Genomic DNA, 20,000 nt, shown 5'->3' with positions numbered 1-20,000 from the left:
CTCCCTGTCCGTGCAGGGCTCGCCGGTGCCGCTACCATCATCATCATCATCATCATCATCAGACTCTTCCTCCTCCTCCCCCTCTGCTGTTTCAGGCTGGGTTACTTCACTTTTGCTCGCTTCTTCTTCGGTCCCATTTTCTAAACTTTAAACTGAAAATCTTTACATTTTTCCCACAAAATATCCAGTGTTCTTCAGCCGATAGACAGATGCAGAATGCTGCAGACACGCTGGTTTTATACCCACTCCTGGTTTGCACCACACGCAAGTTATGCGTGATTGTAATGTGCGAATCACATGCATCACACACGCTTCACAAGTGCGGCCCGAACTCGTAGTGCAGGAAACTGCTAAAATGCAAGTCTCACACTCTCCACACTCACTGAACACACACTGATCACGTGCGTCAGATATACGCTTTCCACAGGCTAACGGCGCAATTTTTCCCACGCCTCGAGGAAGTCAGGTGTGCAACTTGTACTTGACAAGTACTTTGCCCGGACTCCTCCCCCAAACTTTCCCCTGGGTTCACTGCGACCCTGCAGCACGGCTGCGAGCTACCAAACCCTGCAACCCGTGCGTGTCCAAAACACTTACGGCGGGTTGTGAGTGAGACTTAAAAGGGAGACAAAGGCCGAGTGGAAAACCAGACAGTGGTGGAGTGAGGCACAGACAGGATATCAGAGGGATACAACACTCACAGTCCAAAAACACAAACAGGGTCAAAACCAGAAAAGTGACACAAAATACAAGGCTTTCACAAAGTCTGTGTGTTACTCAGAGTCCTTATATAAATGTCTGTGCTGTGATTGAGCTCTAATCAGGAACAGGTGCATGGGGATTAGTTCTATTGCTGCTGTGTGTGGCCGTGACAGATGAAACCAGACAGCTGTGTGATGTATGGAGTGTGATATTGGATGGTAACTCTACAGTAGTGGTGTAAAGTGAAAGCGCTGGTTCACTGCTGTCCCCCAGGCACCCAGCAGAGTCTCACCATAATAAATGTGCTGGTGTTGTTGCTGGCGCAGGGCATGCGGCGTCAAAGGAAGGAATAAATATGTATCGTAACTGCACTGTGAATCTCATTATTGGTCTCAATGTCACAAGACAATGCAGCGATTTATTGACGTGAAAAACACGACTCGACACAATTCGATGGTTCAGTTGTCTTTGTTTCTGTTTTGGATCTGTTTGTGAGTGTTTTCAATAAAACTCTTCTTCCGTCTCTCGCCCTTACATGACAGAAACTGTCAAGTGTCCAGTAAGCGAGTGGACTAATGAAACTGTTTTAACTCGTTTTATATGAAACCGTTGTGAATATTTTCTGTAAAATGTGTTAGTAAATAATCCCACTTTATTTTTTAAAAAGCAAATTAAAAACAAGCGCTGGATAAAAACCCGTCTGTCTTATGGAAATAAAGAGACAAATGTCATTGTCCGGTGGTCAGGTGTTTAAGAGAGACGTTGCCTTGCACTTACAGTCCGGTTCCCTGTGGTGGTACACGTACGCCATCGGGCAAAGTCATCAAAAATCAGGTCGATGCTTTACCGTATTCTCTCAAGTATGCAGCTGGATTAAACTGGATACGGGGGAATTTATTCATAAATCGTTCACTGGCGTGTTTACACAAGAAATAAGATGTTCATGAAAATCCTGTTAGTTAGAAAATTGTTCACATCTTAGGTTTCTCTCCTGAGTTTGTGTAGATCTGCGTATAAGGCGACTTTAACGTGAGCCTCGCCCGATGATCTTCAGCTGATTGTCGATGAGTTACTGTGAGTTGCTATACCGATTCCTCTCTCACGTTTAAATCACTTATTTATTCCACTTACACACCAAATTAACGTGAAAGAAAGCGATTCCAAAACAAAGCCATAAATGAACACAAATAAGACGAGTCATTCAACGAGGACAAAAGTAATGGCGCCCTGTACAAGGAGGAGGAGTTATTGTGTGTGGCTGAGCTGCATTACTGGGAGATTTAGGGCGGGCCGTACTTATTAGGCGATTTTTCACCATGCAGTCACCGTGTTCTTTGTCTTTTGTGCTTTGTCTTTTGTTTTGTGGGCGTGGCTAAGTGTGAATCCAGTTGGGAATTCATGGCTGATTGGTGTTTATCATGAGTACAAAGAAAATCAGAAATCTGGTGGGAATTTTTGCTTCAGTTTGAAGATTTACACACAAACTTGACTAAAAGATTCCTGAATGAGGCGCCGTGTGTGATAAGGTTATCAGACGATTGTATATGGGTGATGTGATGTATTTAGCGTGCATGTTTAACACCGTGTGGTGGCACCTCGTGGGAGTGTTGTGAGTTTGTGTTCCACTGAAGGCCTGCAGCGTTTCAGCTGCTGTAGCGCTCCTCCTCGCTCCTGAGGAAGGGTGGTGATGGTGAGGTGTGAAGCAATCTGCCCCAACCTGCAGGCATGATCATGCTCCTGGCCTCCTCCCAGCTCACTCTCGTTATTCTAACTGCTGTTAGGACATCAGATCTGGCTTTCTCAGTTTCACTCAGGTACAGGTTGAGTCAAGTCCCAGTTCCCGGAATCTACCTAGCAAAGCGTTTATGTCTGATCTGAAGTGTGTGGCGCTGGATAGAGGTGAGCGCGGTCCTTAACGCCAGCACTCAGTCGCGAGGAGCGTCTCTGTCATGAGCAGTGAGAGTGATGATGAGGAGGTGCTAGTCAGGTAATCTGGCTGAGACACAGGAGAGGAACGGCTGAGTGAAGGTATGTGCCTTATATTTTTGTTCGCTGTGTGGTTATTTTTTTTTTTTGTGTGTGAGGTCTGTATAAAATTCACCCCAGATTATTTTAATGATATGGAAAAACCCGTACAGGCGTTTTATTGAGCCGTGTTTGTTTTGGCTGGACGTTGACATTGACGTTGAGTCCACTTTGCCAAAGTTATGTCAGATTGCTGTGGTACTTTCTGCTGATCGTCTGACAAAGCAAATGCTGCATATTATTTGAAACGTGTGTTCAGGTCTTAGAGTTTCTTCTTCTTTACTTTTTCAGGTTTTTTTGTACAGATGGATTCAGATTAAAGCAGAACGTTTTTTCCTCAGTACTTTTTTGCAGCGATTTGTCCTCTCAGACTCCGTGGTCACGTACAGTGCTATGCTAATTGCAGTGGTAGAGTTTCTGACTGCTTTCTGCTATTGTGTTCATGTTACAGGTGCCAGTCTGCATCTCCACCTCCTATTCTTTCTGCTGTAAAGGAACCGTGTCACACTCAGTTCAGCGAGACAGAAGACGCCGGTCAGCGGAGCAGATACGCCAAAGCCGACACAAAAGTCCGGTCTCAGAGGAACTGGAGTCAGAAGACAGCTAGCCTGTGCAGCGGCTCCACGCTTTCCACTGAGTCCCAGAGTCGACTCACCAAGGCCAAGAGCATCGGCTGTCTGGATAAGAGGCTCAGCATCTACAAACCGTCCGTGGGAGAGGACCAAGAGCAGAAGGAGAACCAACTTAAAGACGGACCTCCAGGAGGAGACACAGTCTGTCCTGGACCTCTCAACTGGAGTACTCTGTCTTTAACCTCGTCCTCCACCAAATACATCCACAAGCGCACGCTGTCACTCAGCCATAACAGTACCGGGACCTCGTCTGCCACAATCCGGAAGAAGATCGCGGAATGGGAGTGTCGGAAAGTGGCACTTCCTAGGATGAGTCTGTGCTTGGACAAGAGGCCTGGCGGTGGGAGTGAAGGCTGCCCCAGCCTCTTGTCCTCTCCTTGCAGCGAAAAAGCCTTTGACTTCAAGTCCATGCGCAGGATGAGCACGGCGTTTTCCGAGTGTTCCTATCCAGAGACCGAGGAAGAGGACGGAACCTCGGATCGAGAGTGTGGCGGACGGTTCCAGAAAAGAGAAGGACAGAAGACGTTCCTCCGCACTCTTTATCCTCGTAAAGAGACGTCCGCTGTGCTGAACCGGATACAAAAGATCGAGCAGGCGTTGAAAGAAAGTCCGTCTGCTCCTCCAAAGTATCTCAGCAACTGTTATGGCTTGGACAAGTCACGGCAGAAGTCTTTCACCATCTCGTCACGTCATGAGGACTTGGACAGCACATGTGACAGCAAGCGGAGCAGCATCTGTTCTGTTGCCACCGAGCCAGACACCTACCCCGGCTCAGAAAAACTCTCAAAGGTCAGGCAGAGGTTCAGTGTGGCCTCCTTTGTGTCTGAGAGCCCCGAAGTCCCCTGTGCACAAGGCCCACCCGGCACTCCCGTCAACCCTCTGCCGAAACCCAAGCGCACTTTTGAGTATGATGCTAATCGGAGCCACAAAGACTCTTCGCCTAGCAATGGAATACTTCCCAGTCCCAACACTCGTGTTACCGCGGCCACCGTTAAGACACCTGAGAGCTCATTCAAGAGAACAACTGACAGGTGGGACACCATCCTTTCACTAACCCCACAGACTCGTTCTGATGTGTGTGTAGTAGGTGAGCGCGCATGTGACGGTTAGCGCCTGGGTTTATTTATTTATTTATTTACCTCACTGTTACGTTTGTTATTAGCGAATGGCTCACATGCTGAATCTGAAAATATGCTACGTGTTTGGACTAGCGTTAATCGCGAGTTGTCTGAATATCACATTCCACTTACAAATGCTGTACTGGAGTGAGACGTGAGGAGAAGAAAGGACGGCTTCTGTCCCAGTAAAGCTGCAGAATGTAGAATTTTGTAATGTTTTGCTCTGCCTGGTGGGAAAATGTTATCATGAGCTCCTTGTGGGAAAACATTTCCTAACACGGGGTTCTTTACAGAACGGATTAATCTTACAGCTGCAGGAGGCAAATAATGCACTGAGTAAATAGTCATGACGCCAGCACGAATGACGCCTCACACACTCTCACTCTCACAGAGTCACTCACAAGGCGTCGTGAGCTCCGGAGCTGAAAATTTCACAACTGGCTATTGATACAAATTCCACAACGAGGATGAATCATCTATTATTCCCACTACCTTCCCGATAAATCAGCCTTCTGTAGTCAGACTTCACGTCTGAGCTTGATTTGGTGTTGAGTGTGATGACGTATGCGTACAAATTTCCCACTGATTTTCCCACAAGTTTCCCTGAAACACAGCGCTGAGTGTTACAGGATTCTCAGGATGACTTACAGCAGCTCAGGAACATTTTTCTCTTCAGAGTCAGCAAAAAAAAAAAAAACAAACATCTGCCAGCTTTGTGACATTTAATCAGTGCTGTAGTCGAGTCACTAAACCTCGAGTCCGAGTCCAGTCTCAAATCCCCAGTGTTCAAGTCATTAAAGAAAATTTTGAGTCGAGTCCGAGTCGAGTCCACTATTGATCCGAGTCGAGTCTGAGAACGAGACTCCACCCACACCATGTGACGGTGTCTGTTTCAGCGCCATTAACATGAGTTTGTTCCTGAACGTGGCGTATGAACAGGTGAATGTGCTTCTCTTTATCAGGGAGTGTGCAGTATTCTGTCAGAGACGGTTGGGAGACAGATGTGAGTGCAGAAGGTGTGCTTATTAATACAAGTGAAAACACGTAAACAATCCAGAACGGCAGGCAAAATCGTAAAACGGTGAAACAGGCGATACAGCGAGCGAGGCACAAACAGGCTATCGTAGACTCGGCAGGATAAAAGACGAGAAACAGGAAATCAGGGATCAGGAAACCAAACAAGGAAATAAGGCTCGGTAATGTGTCAGCAACGCAACTCAATACTTCGCAAAGTCAGTGTGTTTTCACAGTATTTATATAGGCACGCTGATTGTGCCTTAATCCTGTACAGGTGCGAGTCATTTACGGCGCACGCATACGAGAGCCCGCTTGGTGCGCGTGCTGTCCGGAGCGCGTCCGAGAGTCTATCTGATGCACTCGCGCAGGTGTCACACTCTTACACAAAATTAGTACAAAATTAATGTAGATATAAATATTTTATGCCAAATTATTATGGCATGTTACAAAAAATAAAGAAAAAATCCGAGTCCTCGTCTCCAATTTACGAGTCCAAATGCAGTTAATGCACGAGTCCGAGTCATCAGTGCTAAAGTCCAAGTCTAGTCACGAGTCCTTAAAATAAGGGCACGAGTCGGACTCGAGTACCACAAGCCTGCATTTAATCATACAAACGTGTTTTCAAAATGACCTTCATTTCAGAGGTTTCATGCCACGTACTGACTCATTACTTCCACTTTCATGGTGTTGCTGTTTCTCAGACATGCAGATGCTTTAATGTGTGCTAACATGTGGCGTGAATGTTTAACGCTGATGGAAGGAGTCTCCAGTGTCAGCACGTTTTATCAATAAGTTTTCTGACGTCTTCAGGAGGGAAAAGTTGATGCCGTGTGGTTTCTCGGTAATCATTTTATTTGGCTTGTTAGCTTCTGTTACGGGAACGACTGTTCATCGCTGCTTTACCGTGAGAACAGGAGCTGAATTTCTTCTGCAGCATGACAAACGTGACAACAAACCTTCATTAAATAAAACGTGTGCAGGTGTTGCCAAATTGCTGCAGTGTAACAGGAATTAAACACTTGGGAATGCTATCATAGGAAAATAATCAACTTTGTACTTTTTATATGCGACGCTGAGAACAGTTGAATTCTGTGAACATACCGTACTGCACCATAACATCATTCATTCATTCATTCATTCATTCATTCATTCATGCCCTCCTGGAGCTCGGCTGTGTCTCCACCCCCAGCCGTGATTTGTTAGCGAGCGTCATGGTGAAGTGTTGCATAGCAACGCCGCGCTCTGTATAACGTATAGTAATATAATATATGATGCGTCTCAGCTTGGAAGCTTTCGTGGCTTTGAGGAGCACTAACATTTTGTTTATCGCTCTCGGTCCTCATGACCGTTTGAACGAGTTCTGGAGTGGAGGTTGTTTAAACCGGTTCTCCGAGCGTGGAGCTGAGCCAGGTTCTCATGCTGTGTGGGTCGAAGGATTTGTATGTTTGAAATTCCTGTGGCCGCTTCAGAGTCAATTGTTTACAAGCCATAGATATACGGTGTTGTTGTTATTATTTTTTAACATGCTGACACTTTTGATGTTGTGTTTGGTGTGCATTACTGACATTAAAAGGTTCTTATTGCGTTTGGCTTATTGTGAATAAACAGGAAATTGCTGTCCTGTGTAACCGTCAGCATGTCAGAGCTATTATTCATTTTGAACAGTGTTTCCAAGGATTCCTGTCTGCTCCTGGTTTGAACCGGCCCTGTGTCCGAGAGCTGTTGAGGGATTGTGCATGTTTGGCCATCGTGTGAAGGAAGCTTTCATCTGCTCAGGTGGTCTGGTCTGATTGGAATCAGTCAAGAGGAGGACACCAGGGAGCCAGAGCAACGGGACTTTAACCAAACAGACCGGTGTGTCATCTTCTTTCTCTTCTGTTTGTCTTCTAGAGAGTCGTGTGAGTCTGAAGATGCGGTGAGCCTGCCCTCCTCTTACCCCTCCTCACCCACAGAAAACGGCACTGCGTCCACGGAGAACCACAGCCGCCCCAGCTCGAAAAGCACGCTAGAGGAAAACGCTTATGAGGACATTACAGGTAAGTGCACACCTTCAACAAACTCCACCCAACATCTGCCTGAAAAACGAGTCACTGGTTCATTCCATTCTCCACTTCTGATATCTGAGGTTTGTAAATTTAATTACACTCTCACCAGTGGACAAATCATAAATTCATTACCCAGCCCCGCCCCGTGTTCCGGCCCGGAAACCGAACTGACGAGGTTAAAAATGTTGCCTAAGATAATGAACTAATGGCTGCTGAGTGAGTTAAGTGCAGTAATACAGAGTGAAGTCCTGAGCGGACTTCCTGCAGAGATGTTTCAGAGAGTGCTGTGAAGACGAAACCACCTTCATGAGCTTACGGGCGCGCCGCGTACTCTCTCCGGGTTTGTACTGGCTGCTGTGTATGAACGCTCCGATCTCTGACTTTGTTATGCCGATGTTCGTCCAGCTGTGCACGAATAAACTAGTGAAGCTTCCACATGGTATCCGTTTGCTCTGTAATCCCATCATGTTGTTGTGGAACGTCGTCTCTGCATGAAGTATTCTGAGGCTTTAAGGGACACAAACTTAACTTTCAGGGAGAGGACGAGTCTCTGTGTGTCCACATCGTTATCCACTCCGCAGAGCTTGACATTAACGGTAGTCCGACTGTCCGGGACGGCCACATGTTTGGTCCAGACAAGTCAAATCCATGTGTGCCTGTCCGACAGGACGAGTTGAAAATTTGTTGAAAATCACCGTTTTTATAGTAATTATTCAAGAGTTACATCAGTAAAATTCCAACAAAACCAGTTCAATCCCCTCAGTGATCTGGGTGTGTTTTATTGTTTACGAAATCCCGGGGAAGCCGGGTACAGCAGGTGTGTGTAAAAATAACCACGGCGTAATGTCTAATTATAGATTATTAGACTCTGAATTCATCAAAATTAGAGAAATGGTGATCAAATACCTCAATAAAATAAATATCTGTGGTGAATCTTCATTTCATTTGGACTTTTTCTTTTGTATGATTCACATTAACCATCACAAAGGTCGTAAAATATTTTGGGGGAATTTTACGATAGTGCCAAACCCACTCACGGTTTGTTTTCATTCATGGCGTGATTCTGTCCCCTTCATCATGTCCAACTCGTTTTCTTTAAATTAATTTATACTTCAGGTTTTACTGGATTAATCAGGATTAAGCTTTATTTCCTCCAGAAGCTTTGAATTTGGGTGAGCCTAACTCTTAAAACTGCAGATCAGGCAATGGGTTAGAACACACACACACACACACACACACACACACACACACACACACACACACACACACACACCATAGTGGGGCTTTGGGTCGTTTCTGTTTATTGTTGCAGTTAAAGTTTGAGTTTTGTTGAAAAATTATGAATCATTAAAGCGTAATGATAATAACTATACCTGCTTTTTGATAAACTGTTAATCACTTTCTTTTCATTGAACTAGTAAATACAGAGTAATAAATAGGTTATTACATATTACAGGATGAGTTGATACATGGTCAGGACAAGTGAAAAATCTTACTGCTTGTCCGACTGGATGAGTGGATTAAAGAGTGAACGTCGAGCCCTGCTTCTAACAAAGTTTTAAAGTTTATGCTGTCAACAGTAAGTCAGGAAATCGCTGCTGAACATTTCAGCTATGAGCTGTGAAAACTTGTGTTGTTTAATAGTTTTGTGGTTGGTTGCCGTGGGCGTGCTTGTCCTTGGGGCGACTGTAACGTTCTGGTGAAAGAGACTGACGAAAATTGGAAATCAGTGATGAGAATACGGGCACAAAATGTCCGAAAAAAGGAAACAGACAAGCCAAGGCTCAGAGACACACGAAACAAAAAACGAGACTTTGCGAAGGTACAAAGAAACAGCCGAGTATAAACTGACTAACCAAGCACTTAACACGGAGCAGGTGAGCACAGTAGAGTAACGAGCCAGTGACAGGACGGGTACAGGGCTACAGGACTAGAACCAATACAAAGGCTCATGTCCAAATGTAAATAAAGAAGGGGGAAGCCATGGCCTAGTGGTTAGAGAAGCAGCTTAGGGACCAAAGTGTTGCCGGTTCGAATGGCTGAAGTGCCCTTGAGCAAGGCCCCCACCTGCTCCCCAGGCTGCTCTGGGTATGCTGCACGTTGCTCTGGATGAAAGTGCTAAATGGCATTAATGTAATGTAAACAAAGTCCCGAGTGTGAACGGTGCTGGGGCTCGTGCAGTGCGCTGATTTAGAGGAATCTCTGACTGTCCCTATAAATAAAAGACTAATCACCCCAAACCTGCTGGTCCTGAGCACTGCTGTGTCCACGCTAGTCATGTTCGAGTGCAGTGTTACTGTGTGTAAACGGTGCCGTTGTTGTTGTCAGGTGAGGCTGATGCACTGGCGTTGCGTCACTCAGAAAAAACGCTGGCATCGGCGCTCAGTTCCCACCGACGCTATGATTTTAAAGGCAGCATGATATATGACGGCTTCCTGAGATTTCCTGATCCTGCAGATATGAAAGACAGCAGTAACAGATGGATTATGTAATCCTGGCAGTTGGGTTTAAAGTGCGTGAAGCTTCTTCTGGGAAAAAAGTCGAACTTGGCAGGTTGGAACCGCTGCAGTGCCTGTGGGATGTTTTTAATAAAATGAACCTGAACAATATTTTTCCCAGACTTTTGGAAGATTGTTGATACTCAGAACATTCCTTCCATGTCTTTGTCCCGGAGAGCTGCTGAATTCTGGATTCTGATTGGTCAGAAGGTCTGACAGTAAATCTACATAAGAACATGTTTAATCAGTAAACGATACGGTGACGTTTTCTGTAAGGAGGTGTTTATTTAACATGGATGGAAGGAGTCTGCAGTGTCAGCACTTTGTAACAGTCAGAGGGAAGCTGTAACTTTAAAGTGTTTTTTTAGACGTCTTCAGGACAGAGGAGTTTACGCTTCTTTGCGGTTTCTCTGTAACATGATTTAACGAGCTGTGTTTATTTTTTAAATCTTATTAACTTTGAATGAGAGAGTAAAGAGAAGCTGGTGAGGGAACGAGTGTTTATAGCTGCTATAACTTAAGTGACAACAGGAACGGACTTGTTTCATGGACATTCCACAGCATTAACTGGAGCTATAAAATGGATAAAACGTATGTCGTTCTTTAATCGATAAAAACATGGCTCAGTGCTTTACTGTAACAGATCCTCGCTGTTAGTGTTGAATATGATGTTCAGTGTTTTAGGAGAAGTGCTGGGAGTGAAAGTGTGATCATACTGTACCCAGATCAGAGGCATTCTGAGACCGTGTTGTGTAATCAGACACACCCTGCTGCGAGAGCGGCCCGTTAGTGTAGAAAACGCGTTCGGTTTGCGATGATTGCACAGTCGGCGTGCTGGTCTCAGAGTGACCTGCTGCTCCCTCGCTGGGGTTTATGTGCTGCATTCCTTCGCGCCAGGAAATGGCCTGTAGCTGCTCTAACGCTCGGACCCCGAGGAGCTTTTCATGGACACACAGCGCATGTTTCTTGCCTCGTGGCCAGATCGTAAAACTCGACTGCTGCCGATGGGGTTCTGGCACCAGACGCAGTAAAGGCGGCTATAAGAACGAATGCCCGAGGAATGACGAGACGACAGAAGGACAAATATACCGCAGCTTTCCTTTGTGTTGCTTTTCTTCTTATTCTTTCCTCTGATGGTGTTCTTCTAGGCTTATTTTTATGTATACGATTGAATTAGAACTTTGGCACGGAGCTCTCGTTGTGCTGGAGTTGTTTCAGCTTTCAGAGACGGTGACCGATAGTTTCAGGCCGTGTGACTGAGTCTCTGTGGTGCCTCAACAAAGAACCCATTGTTTTGCTGAACACCTCAGTTGACATTGAGGTTGCGTGCGGTTTTTCTTCTGAATGCTGATTATTTCCAGAGAAATGTACAGGCTTCACTCCCCAAACCCTCAGCTCAGAGCGAGAGCTGGGAAATACAACAAAAATATCAAATCATGATACTGTTAGGACATTTCTACAATCATCATAACATGACAACACACTGCCAGCAAAAGTCAGCATACATTGCAAAAAACAAACAAACAAACAAACAAACAAACAAACAAACAAACAAACAACACGAAACCTTCCTGTCTACAGTGTGTTTATAGTGTAAACTGTACAGGGTAGAAAAAAATAATAAATACTACGAATAATTGTAATAATGTCTAATAATACATTAAAAATACATTTTACAGTTTTAAAAGTCGTGTACTCTAACATCACATCAGCTGCATCCAATCAGAGTTTGTAAACACGATTAAAAAAGTTATAAAATCATATCAGGATACCTGCAGCATCTCAGTGAAGGCGTATTGTGATATAATTCATCATGATATTGATATTATTCCGTCATGTCTCCCGGCGTGTTTCCTGCACGTCAGCGCCGTGTCTCTGAGACAGAAATGAAAAGGAGATGTAGAAGCGCCAGTTTAATGTCATTAATTCTATATCAGTCTTCTGTTTATGGGCTTTCTCACAGGGAGTGGACGATACGACAGAAACATCATATCACCATCATCACGACCTTACTCCGATACACGATGTGTCACAATATAAAGATTTATGATCTCACAGTTTAGCACGGAAAAGGAGGGAAAATAAAAATTCTGTACAAAACTCTATCTCATTAGAGTTATAAAAATACTGATCATTTTATCACGTTATTGATAATATTCTATAGACACGAGTGTTTTAGTGGGAAATACGCCACTCGTGTTTTCCATCCGAACTCCATCCGGGACATGGAGAACCAAACCCGGGACATAAATCTCTATCCGTCACTCGTGAGGAAATCAATGAATTGTTTTGATAAATTTGGGGACTGTGGGGGAAACCGGAGCACCCGGAGGAAACCCACACGGACACGGGGAGAACATGCAAACTCCACACAGAAAGGCCCTCGCCGGCCACAGGGCTCGAACCCGGACCTTCTTGCTGTGAGGCGACAGCGCTAACCACTACACCACCGTGCCGCCCCCATATTATTATTATTATTATTATTATGCTGCTACTGCATACACTTTTGATTGAACAATTATAGAGTTTACAAAAAGTTAAGAACGGGGGGGGGGGGGGGGGGGGGGGGGGTAACATATCAGTCTCGAATGCTGATTCTGATCCAGTGTAATTCAATGTTCTGTCCATCCTGTGTACATGTAAAAAGTCAAAGTTCTAGCAATAAAAATGGTCCAATTTCAAAAAGTCCAGCTCCAAAAACTCCTGTTTTTCTCTTATAAATATGCGTGAAGAATATCTAATGAGGTTTTGGTCGCCTTTTGGGTGTTCAGCGCATCTTTTTCTTTACCAGTGAATACAGAAATGATTGCGTGCATGTGCAGTAGAAAAATTTCTCATTGGATATTTGCATCAGCTCCAACATGTGACATCATGTTGTCTTGACACCCGTGCGATATCATAAACCGTATTCAATGTTCATTCTCCACTGGGTAGAGTGACGTAATACATGTAGGATAAGCGATATGCTAACAATATTGCATGCAATCAAACCAAATGAATGAAACTTGTAAGAAGGGAATAGAACACATTTTTATTCCATCGAGTAAGTGTCCTGTACGGATAATACATATATACATTATTTCCCAGCTGGGAGGTCCGTATGGTGAAATACCATGACCGAGGTCTTGAAAGTACTGAGCGAGGCCCTCTGGGCTGAGGTCACGGTATTTCACCATACGGACCGACCTCAAGCTGGTAAATAATATATTTATTTTTTTCTTTACCAAATTGTAACAGAAAACGAGAGCGCCCGAAAGGGAAAACCGAGCCGAGCCGCCATTTTGAATCCTCATTCACGGCTGTAATGCAAATGGCTTCCTCCTCGGTATACAAGTGCACTTCCATGGCTGGAAAAAAACTACATTTTGCTGCCTATGTCGTCCCCTATTTATACAAATAGGAGTCATTCAGGATTCAGCCATGTTTTTGCTCGGCGTTAGCAAATTACAGGTTTTTATCTTTCTCCTGAAATGTTTTCTTTTATTTCTTCTTCCTCAGGGGAGTAAAACTCGCTTTCACTGTGAACACTGTCGTTATCGCTATCCATGCTGTAAAATTAATGTTATTCTCCTGAGAAATGCGAAAATAAATGTTGACAGAAATTGCTACTATGTTTGTTGTTGTGAACGAGCGAGTCGCCAGAGGTCCGTAACTGGGGTCTGTACTGTAGGATACGGACCCGCTCGCCAGCCAATCAGAGCGCAGGATTTGATGGAAACCAGACTGCAAAAAAAACTATTTCCTGTATTTCACTCTGATGACGTCACTCCCAGTGTTTTCCCGCTGACTAGACACGCGTTGTCCAAATGGTGAACGGGTTCAAAATTAAAATTCTTTTGATTCACTTGGGTAATTTTTTGTGGATGTGTCCACTCATTTCACTCACTTGTGAATATATTCACCACTCGAAGATAAACCTCAGATCTTCACACCACCGTGTAATATCCTCCATATCTATCATATCTCCAAGCACTGCTCTTACACATGACATACACTCGAGCAAAATCACATCATATTGTATTTTTACTGGTGAAGGTGTGATGTAACAGAATAAAAGGCCCGAACTGTAGATTTTATTTTAGGTAACAATACAGAACATGATGAAGGTTTGAGTGCAATATTATGGTCATGATTAACAGACTCTATGTTAAGTAAACTACAGAATATACAGCTGTTGATGTTTGTACTACGATCCAACTTTTGACCTTTTAGGAAGCCGGTTATAGTTCTGTTTCTGCAAACAGATCATTAGAGTGCTCTCAGGCTATATGTTTCCTGGCGAGGAGTCACGGGAGATCGTTTTTCTCTTGTTATGTTGGTGAAGGCGTCACCCTTCTGTTTTCCACGCTGCCTCAGGCTCCTCGCGCTGAGTGCATTAATGTGGTGATGATGGATTTGTCAAAAACACTCCTGTACTTGGGGTCAAATTGCATTCAGCTGTGATGTCAATGTCCTGGACATGTCTGTGAAGATTCTCAGGCTACATCCACACGACAACAGCAACGAGATGTTATTTAAAAATATATCGCGTCCAAATGGGCAACGATCAGTAAAATATCAGGTCCATATGGCAACGCAACGCTTGCTGAAAACGATGCAATACACATGCCACACCTCTAGGGGCGCTGTAAGACGGTCCCTTTGGAGACACCACAACAATAGAAGAAGTAAGGACGCATGCACATAAACTATTATGCACGAGACTTCATATTAGCCACAAAGTCAGAAAAATCTGTTCGTAAAATTACATTATAATGACCAAATACAATGAAAAGTATTTTTCCAGTCTCACCTATGGAAGGTAATCCCATGTGATCTCGTTTGGACGGTAAACCTGTTGGTACAGTTAAACGCAGCACATGAATGAGGCATCTTTATTCTCCGCTTTGACCCATCCAATATGGCGGCGAGGATGACGTATGCTTCTACGCGGAAGGCGGCGTCTTTAATGGTCCGGAATAAATTGAATGCTACACGTTGATGGATTAATTTGTTCTTCTACGCCCTTTTTGAGGAATGTATTGTAGGACTTAAACCAACATCTGAAGAGGTGAGATCGCTCCTTTTTTTCCCTATTTTCAAATACTTTTCATTGTATTTGGTCATTATAACGTAATTTTACGAACAGATTTTTCTGACTTTGTGGCTAATATGAAGTCTCGCGCATAATAGTTTATGCGCATGCGTCCTTACTTCTTCTATTGTTCTGGTGTCTCCGAAGGGACCGTCTTACAGCGCCCCTAGAGGTGTGGCATGTGTATTGCATCGTTTTCAGCAAGCGTTGTGTTGCCATATGGACCTGATATTTTACTGATTGTTGCCCATGTGGACGCGATATTTTTTTTAATAACATCTCGTTGTCGTTGCCGTGTGGACAGGGCCTTAGACCCCCACCTCTGTTCAGTGATGGCCGTTCCAGGTTGACAAAAATGGCTTCTTTAACTCCTCGCTCATACCAACAATCCTCTCTGGCTAAAATGCGTACGTTACAATCCTGAAATGAGCGTCCTTTGTTGTTAAGATGAAGGTAGACAGCAGAGTCCTGGCCTGAGGAACTGGCTCTCCTGTGTTGAGCCATCCGCCTGTGGAGCGGTTGTTTAGTTTCTCCAATATACGAGTCTGTGCATTCCTCACTGCACTGAATTGCGTACACTACGCTGTCCTGTTTGTGTCTGGCTATTCTGTCCTTAGGGTGGACCAGTTTCTGCTTCAGGGTGTTACTGGGTCTGAAATGTACTGGAATGTTGTGTTTGTAGAAGATCCTCCTGAGTTTCTCAGATAGACCAGAAATGTAGGGAATGACAATGTTCTTGTGTTTGTTCCTGTTATCCTCCTTGTCCGTTATGTTCCTTTTTCGGGCAATCCATTGATCATCCTAACGACTCTCGAGGCCGTTCACACCCGGCCCCCAGTGACCCACACCAACAGGAGGACTCAACCACACCTTAGATGAGCTTTTCATCCATGAGAGGATAAATACCTGATGCTCCCTACCAGTCAGACAGAACTGAAGAAGCCTTTTGGATGAGAGGTGAAACGTCTTCAAGAATCTTCAAGCAAGTCCAGTTGCTCTCTTTCACCACCCACGATGTCCTGGACGTGAATCTCTGCACGTTCGTTTAGAGTACACGAATGTTTCTGTTGTTGTGGATCTCAACAAACTTTCCAAATATATGAAGAGCAGTTTTACTCGTCTCTAAATACAGTAAATAATGATGAATTCCAGAACGCACTCTGTGATAGCGTGAATCTCCGTGTCAGACTATACAGTGAAGCTCCTCTAATGATAGACCTGCGATTAAACAAAACATCAACATACAGCGCTGCTCATGTCATCAATCAGCGTGATCCGGAAATCAGCTGGTGTTTAAAACGGGTTCGTGTAAACACACACATCCTTCAGAGTGAGATGGAGGGAATGAGGATGAGTTTCATTTGCGTTTCTCCAGCGCCGGTACCGTATCCGTAGCTGTGCTGAGTTTGACGTCCTCCTCTTGGTGGGTTTTAGATCAGCACTAAATCGTGTCAGGTTATATTCTCTGATCTGAACTTTTTACAGTATGTGAGCACTGAGCACGGGGATGTTGCACCTCACACACACCTGAAGCTCACTGAGGCTGCAGGAGAAAAAAGGGAGAAACGATGTGGGAAAGCTGTGAGTGGATTTTAAAATGATCCAAATGCACATTTGTAGTGAATGTTAAATTCCTGATGACTAATCAACGACGAAGAAATGTATAAAATGGATGAATGAAGCGAGATAAATCCCACACTCTACTACAGCCATGAAATAAATACACACAGTTTTCCTTTTAGGGCGGCACGGTGGTGTAGTGGTTAGCGCTGTCGCCTCACAGCAAGAAGGTCCGGGTTCGAGCCCCGGGGCCGGCGAGGGCCTTTCTGTGTGGAGTTTGCATGTTCTCCCCGTGTCCGCGTGGGTTTCCTCCGGGTGCTCCGGTTTCCCCCACAGTCCAAAGACATGCAGGTTAGGTTAACTGGTGACTCTAAATTGAGCGTAGGTGTGAATGTGAGTGTGAATGGTTGTCTGTGTCTATGTGTCAGCCCTGTGATGACCTGGCGACTTGTCCAGGGTGAACCCCGCCTTTCGCCCGTAGTCAGCTGGGATAGGATCCAGCTCGCCTGCGACCCTGTAGAACAGGATAAAGCAGCTAGAGATAATGAGATGAGATGAGATTTCCTTTTAAAACTGGTCAAAGAATCATGATCTCGATTCTAATGCAAAAAATCATGATTGCTGTTTCATCTTGAATCGTGCAGCTCTGTGTGTGTGAGCTGCAGCATAACGCTTACGCTAATGTGTTATGCAAATGTGTGTGTGTGTGTGTGTGTGTGTGTGTGTGTGTGTGTGTTGTAAAGCCTTCTTTTGTCCTTGTAAGCCTGGTAACCTGGTCAGAGCAGCTTGTCATTTCTCTGAGCATGCTGTCATTACGTCTCATCATGCACGAGCATTACGGCGCGATACTCCGGCCCTGTTATTGTCTCTCAGCGCTGCACCTCTTTAAACCGTCGTGACACGGAAAAGTCGTAACGATCATCATTTCACTGCGGTGGATTATAAGTGCGCTGTGTAGTCGGGCGCTACTTTACTTGCGCCTGTGAAGCTATTTGCGTATATATTTAGAGCGAGCCTGTGTTTTTGTAGCGATCGGGTTCAGATCAGCGGCCCACATCGTGCCATGTGATACGCTTTTATTTTTCTGAACTTTTCCGGATTGTTCCCAGGCCAGGCTAAACACGGCTGGCATGTAGATCATATGTCAGAACACTGTTTCCCAGCTTGTCATTTTCTGACTCGGGATGTGGGTGTAATTGTAGTGCTGCAGATTTAGCCGTAATGGATCCTTATTAAGCGCTTCCTGAACACCATCACCAGCGCGTCTTCTGGAACGTAGTCATGGATGATCTGATCTGTTCTGTTCTGATCTGTTCTGTTCGATGTCTTCTGTCATGTGGTTTGTTTTGGTGTTATTAGAGTAACCCACAGTACCGCGGCGGTTTGTATGTCTGTTCTTATCTTAACTCGTCCTGGAGTTCAGTCGAAGAGTCTGCGTCCAACGTAAACTGTTTTTCGGAGACACTCGATGACTCATCTGTGACTCTAAGCGCTCATTCTCTGCCCCGTTCTTGCCTTCTTCTCCCCGAACACTCCTTTTTGCCTTCCTGCCCTCTCCTTCTGAATCTCCCCATTTAATCGGGTTAACTTTCACTGCTTTTAAGTCTGCTCTCAGTGTTTGGTTTATGTCTGAGTCTCTCTCTCTCTCTCTCTCTCTCTCTCTCTCTCTCTCTCAGAGTCTATGAAAGAGAATCCGTATGAGGATGTGGACCTGAAGGAGAGAGGCCTGGCCCGCAAGTCTCGCCTGTTACCCGAGAGGTCTGATGACTCACTCCACAGGACGTGGACCTCCCAAGACAGGAAGTCCACTACACCTCCTCTGGTAATTCCATCTCACCAGTGAAATGTTGAAGGATTTAGCGTTCCATCCATCCACTGAAGTGTAACACAACCAAATCCAGTGGGTCGGACTGCTCATCTTACACTGGTTGGGTTTAATTTGTTCACTGAAAACACTGTGATTTATGAACCTCACTCACTCACTCGCTCGCTCGCTCGCTCACTCACTCACTCACTCACTCACTCACTCGCTCACTCCATCACTCACTCACTCCGTCACTCACTCACTCGCTCACTCACTCACTCACTCACTCACTACATCACTCACTCACTCACTCCATCACTCACTCACTCACTCACTCACTCCATCACTCACTCACTCCGTCACTCACTCACTCACTCGCTCGCTCGCTCGCTCACTCACTCACTCACTACATCACTCACTCACTCACTCACTCACTCACTCACTCACTCCGTCACTCACTCGCTCACTCGCTCACTCACTCACTCACTCACTCACTCACTCACTCACTCCATCAGTCACTCACTCCATCACTCATTTGCTCACTCACTCCATCACTCACTCACTCCGTCACTCAGTCACTCACTCACTCCATCACTCACTCACTCACTCACTCACTCACTCACTCACTCGCTCGCTCGCTCGCTCGCTCACTCACTCACTCACTCCATCACTCACTCACTCACTCACTCACTCACTCACTCACTCACTCCATCACTCACTCACTCACTCGCTCGCTCGCTCGCTCGCTCACTCACTCACTCACTCACTCGCTCGCTCACTCACTCACTCACTCACTCACTCCATCACTCACTCACTAGTCACTCAGTCACTCACTCGCTCACTCACTCACTCACTCACTCACTCACTCACTCCATCACTCACTCACTCACTCACTCACTCACTCCATCACTCACTCACTCACTCACTCACTCACTCACTCCGTCACTCACTCACTCCATCACTCACTCACTCACTCACTCACTCACTCCATCACTCACTCACTCACTCACTCACTCACTCACTCCATCACTCACTTGCTCACTCACTCCATCACTCACTCACTCCGTCACTCAGTCACTCACTCACTTCATCACTCACTCACTCACTCACGCACTCACTCACTCACTCACTCCATCACTCACTCACTCACTCACTCACTCACTTGCTCACTCACTCACTCCATCACTCACTCACTCCGTCACTCACTCACTCACTCACTCACTCACTCACTTGCTCACTCACTCACTCCATCACTCACTCACTCCGTCACTCACTCCATCACTCACTCACTCACTCACTCACTCACTCACTCACTCACTCACTCCATCACTCACTCACTCACTCACTCACTTGCTCACTCACTCACTCCATCACTCACTCACTCCGTCACTCACTCACTCGCTCGCTCACTCACTCACTCACTCACTCCATCAGTCACTCACTCCATCACTCACTTGCTCACTCACTCCATCACTCACTCACTCCGTCACTCAGTCACTCACTCACTCCATCACTCACTTGCTCA

The 20,000-nt window shown here is 45.3% G+C and overlaps 1 protein-coding gene across 3 annotated transcripts in view; it reads left to right on the top strand.

Moving 5' to 3' along the window:
* Positions 1–20,000, top strand: part of dennd2b (DENN domain containing 2B) — a 123,232-nt gene that overhangs the window by 52,524 nt on the left and 50,708 nt on the right. For 2 of the 3 annotated variants that reach the window (XM_060940724.1, XM_060940723.1), the window contains exons 3-5: positions 3,179–4,390; positions 7,385–7,530; positions 18,348–18,493. In XM_060940724.1, the coding sequence (XP_060796707.1) occupies positions 3,179–4,390; positions 7,385–7,530; positions 18,348–18,493 (1,504 nt within the window). The remainder of the gene's footprint in view (positions 1–3,178; positions 4,391–7,384; positions 7,531–18,347; positions 18,494–20,000) is intronic. The other variant, XM_060940725.1, reaches the window with a different exon arrangement.

Source organism: Neoarius graeffei, chromosome 15 (genome assembly GCF_027579695.1).
Source record: "Neoarius graeffei isolate fNeoGra1 chromosome 15, fNeoGra1.pri, whole genome shotgun sequence".
In the NCBI taxonomy this organism is placed as follows: Eukaryota; Metazoa; Chordata; class Actinopteri; order Siluriformes; family Ariidae; genus Neoarius; species Neoarius graeffei.
Note: the sequence above shows the minus strand (reverse complement) of the source record. Positions and strands in the feature narration are given on the sequence as shown.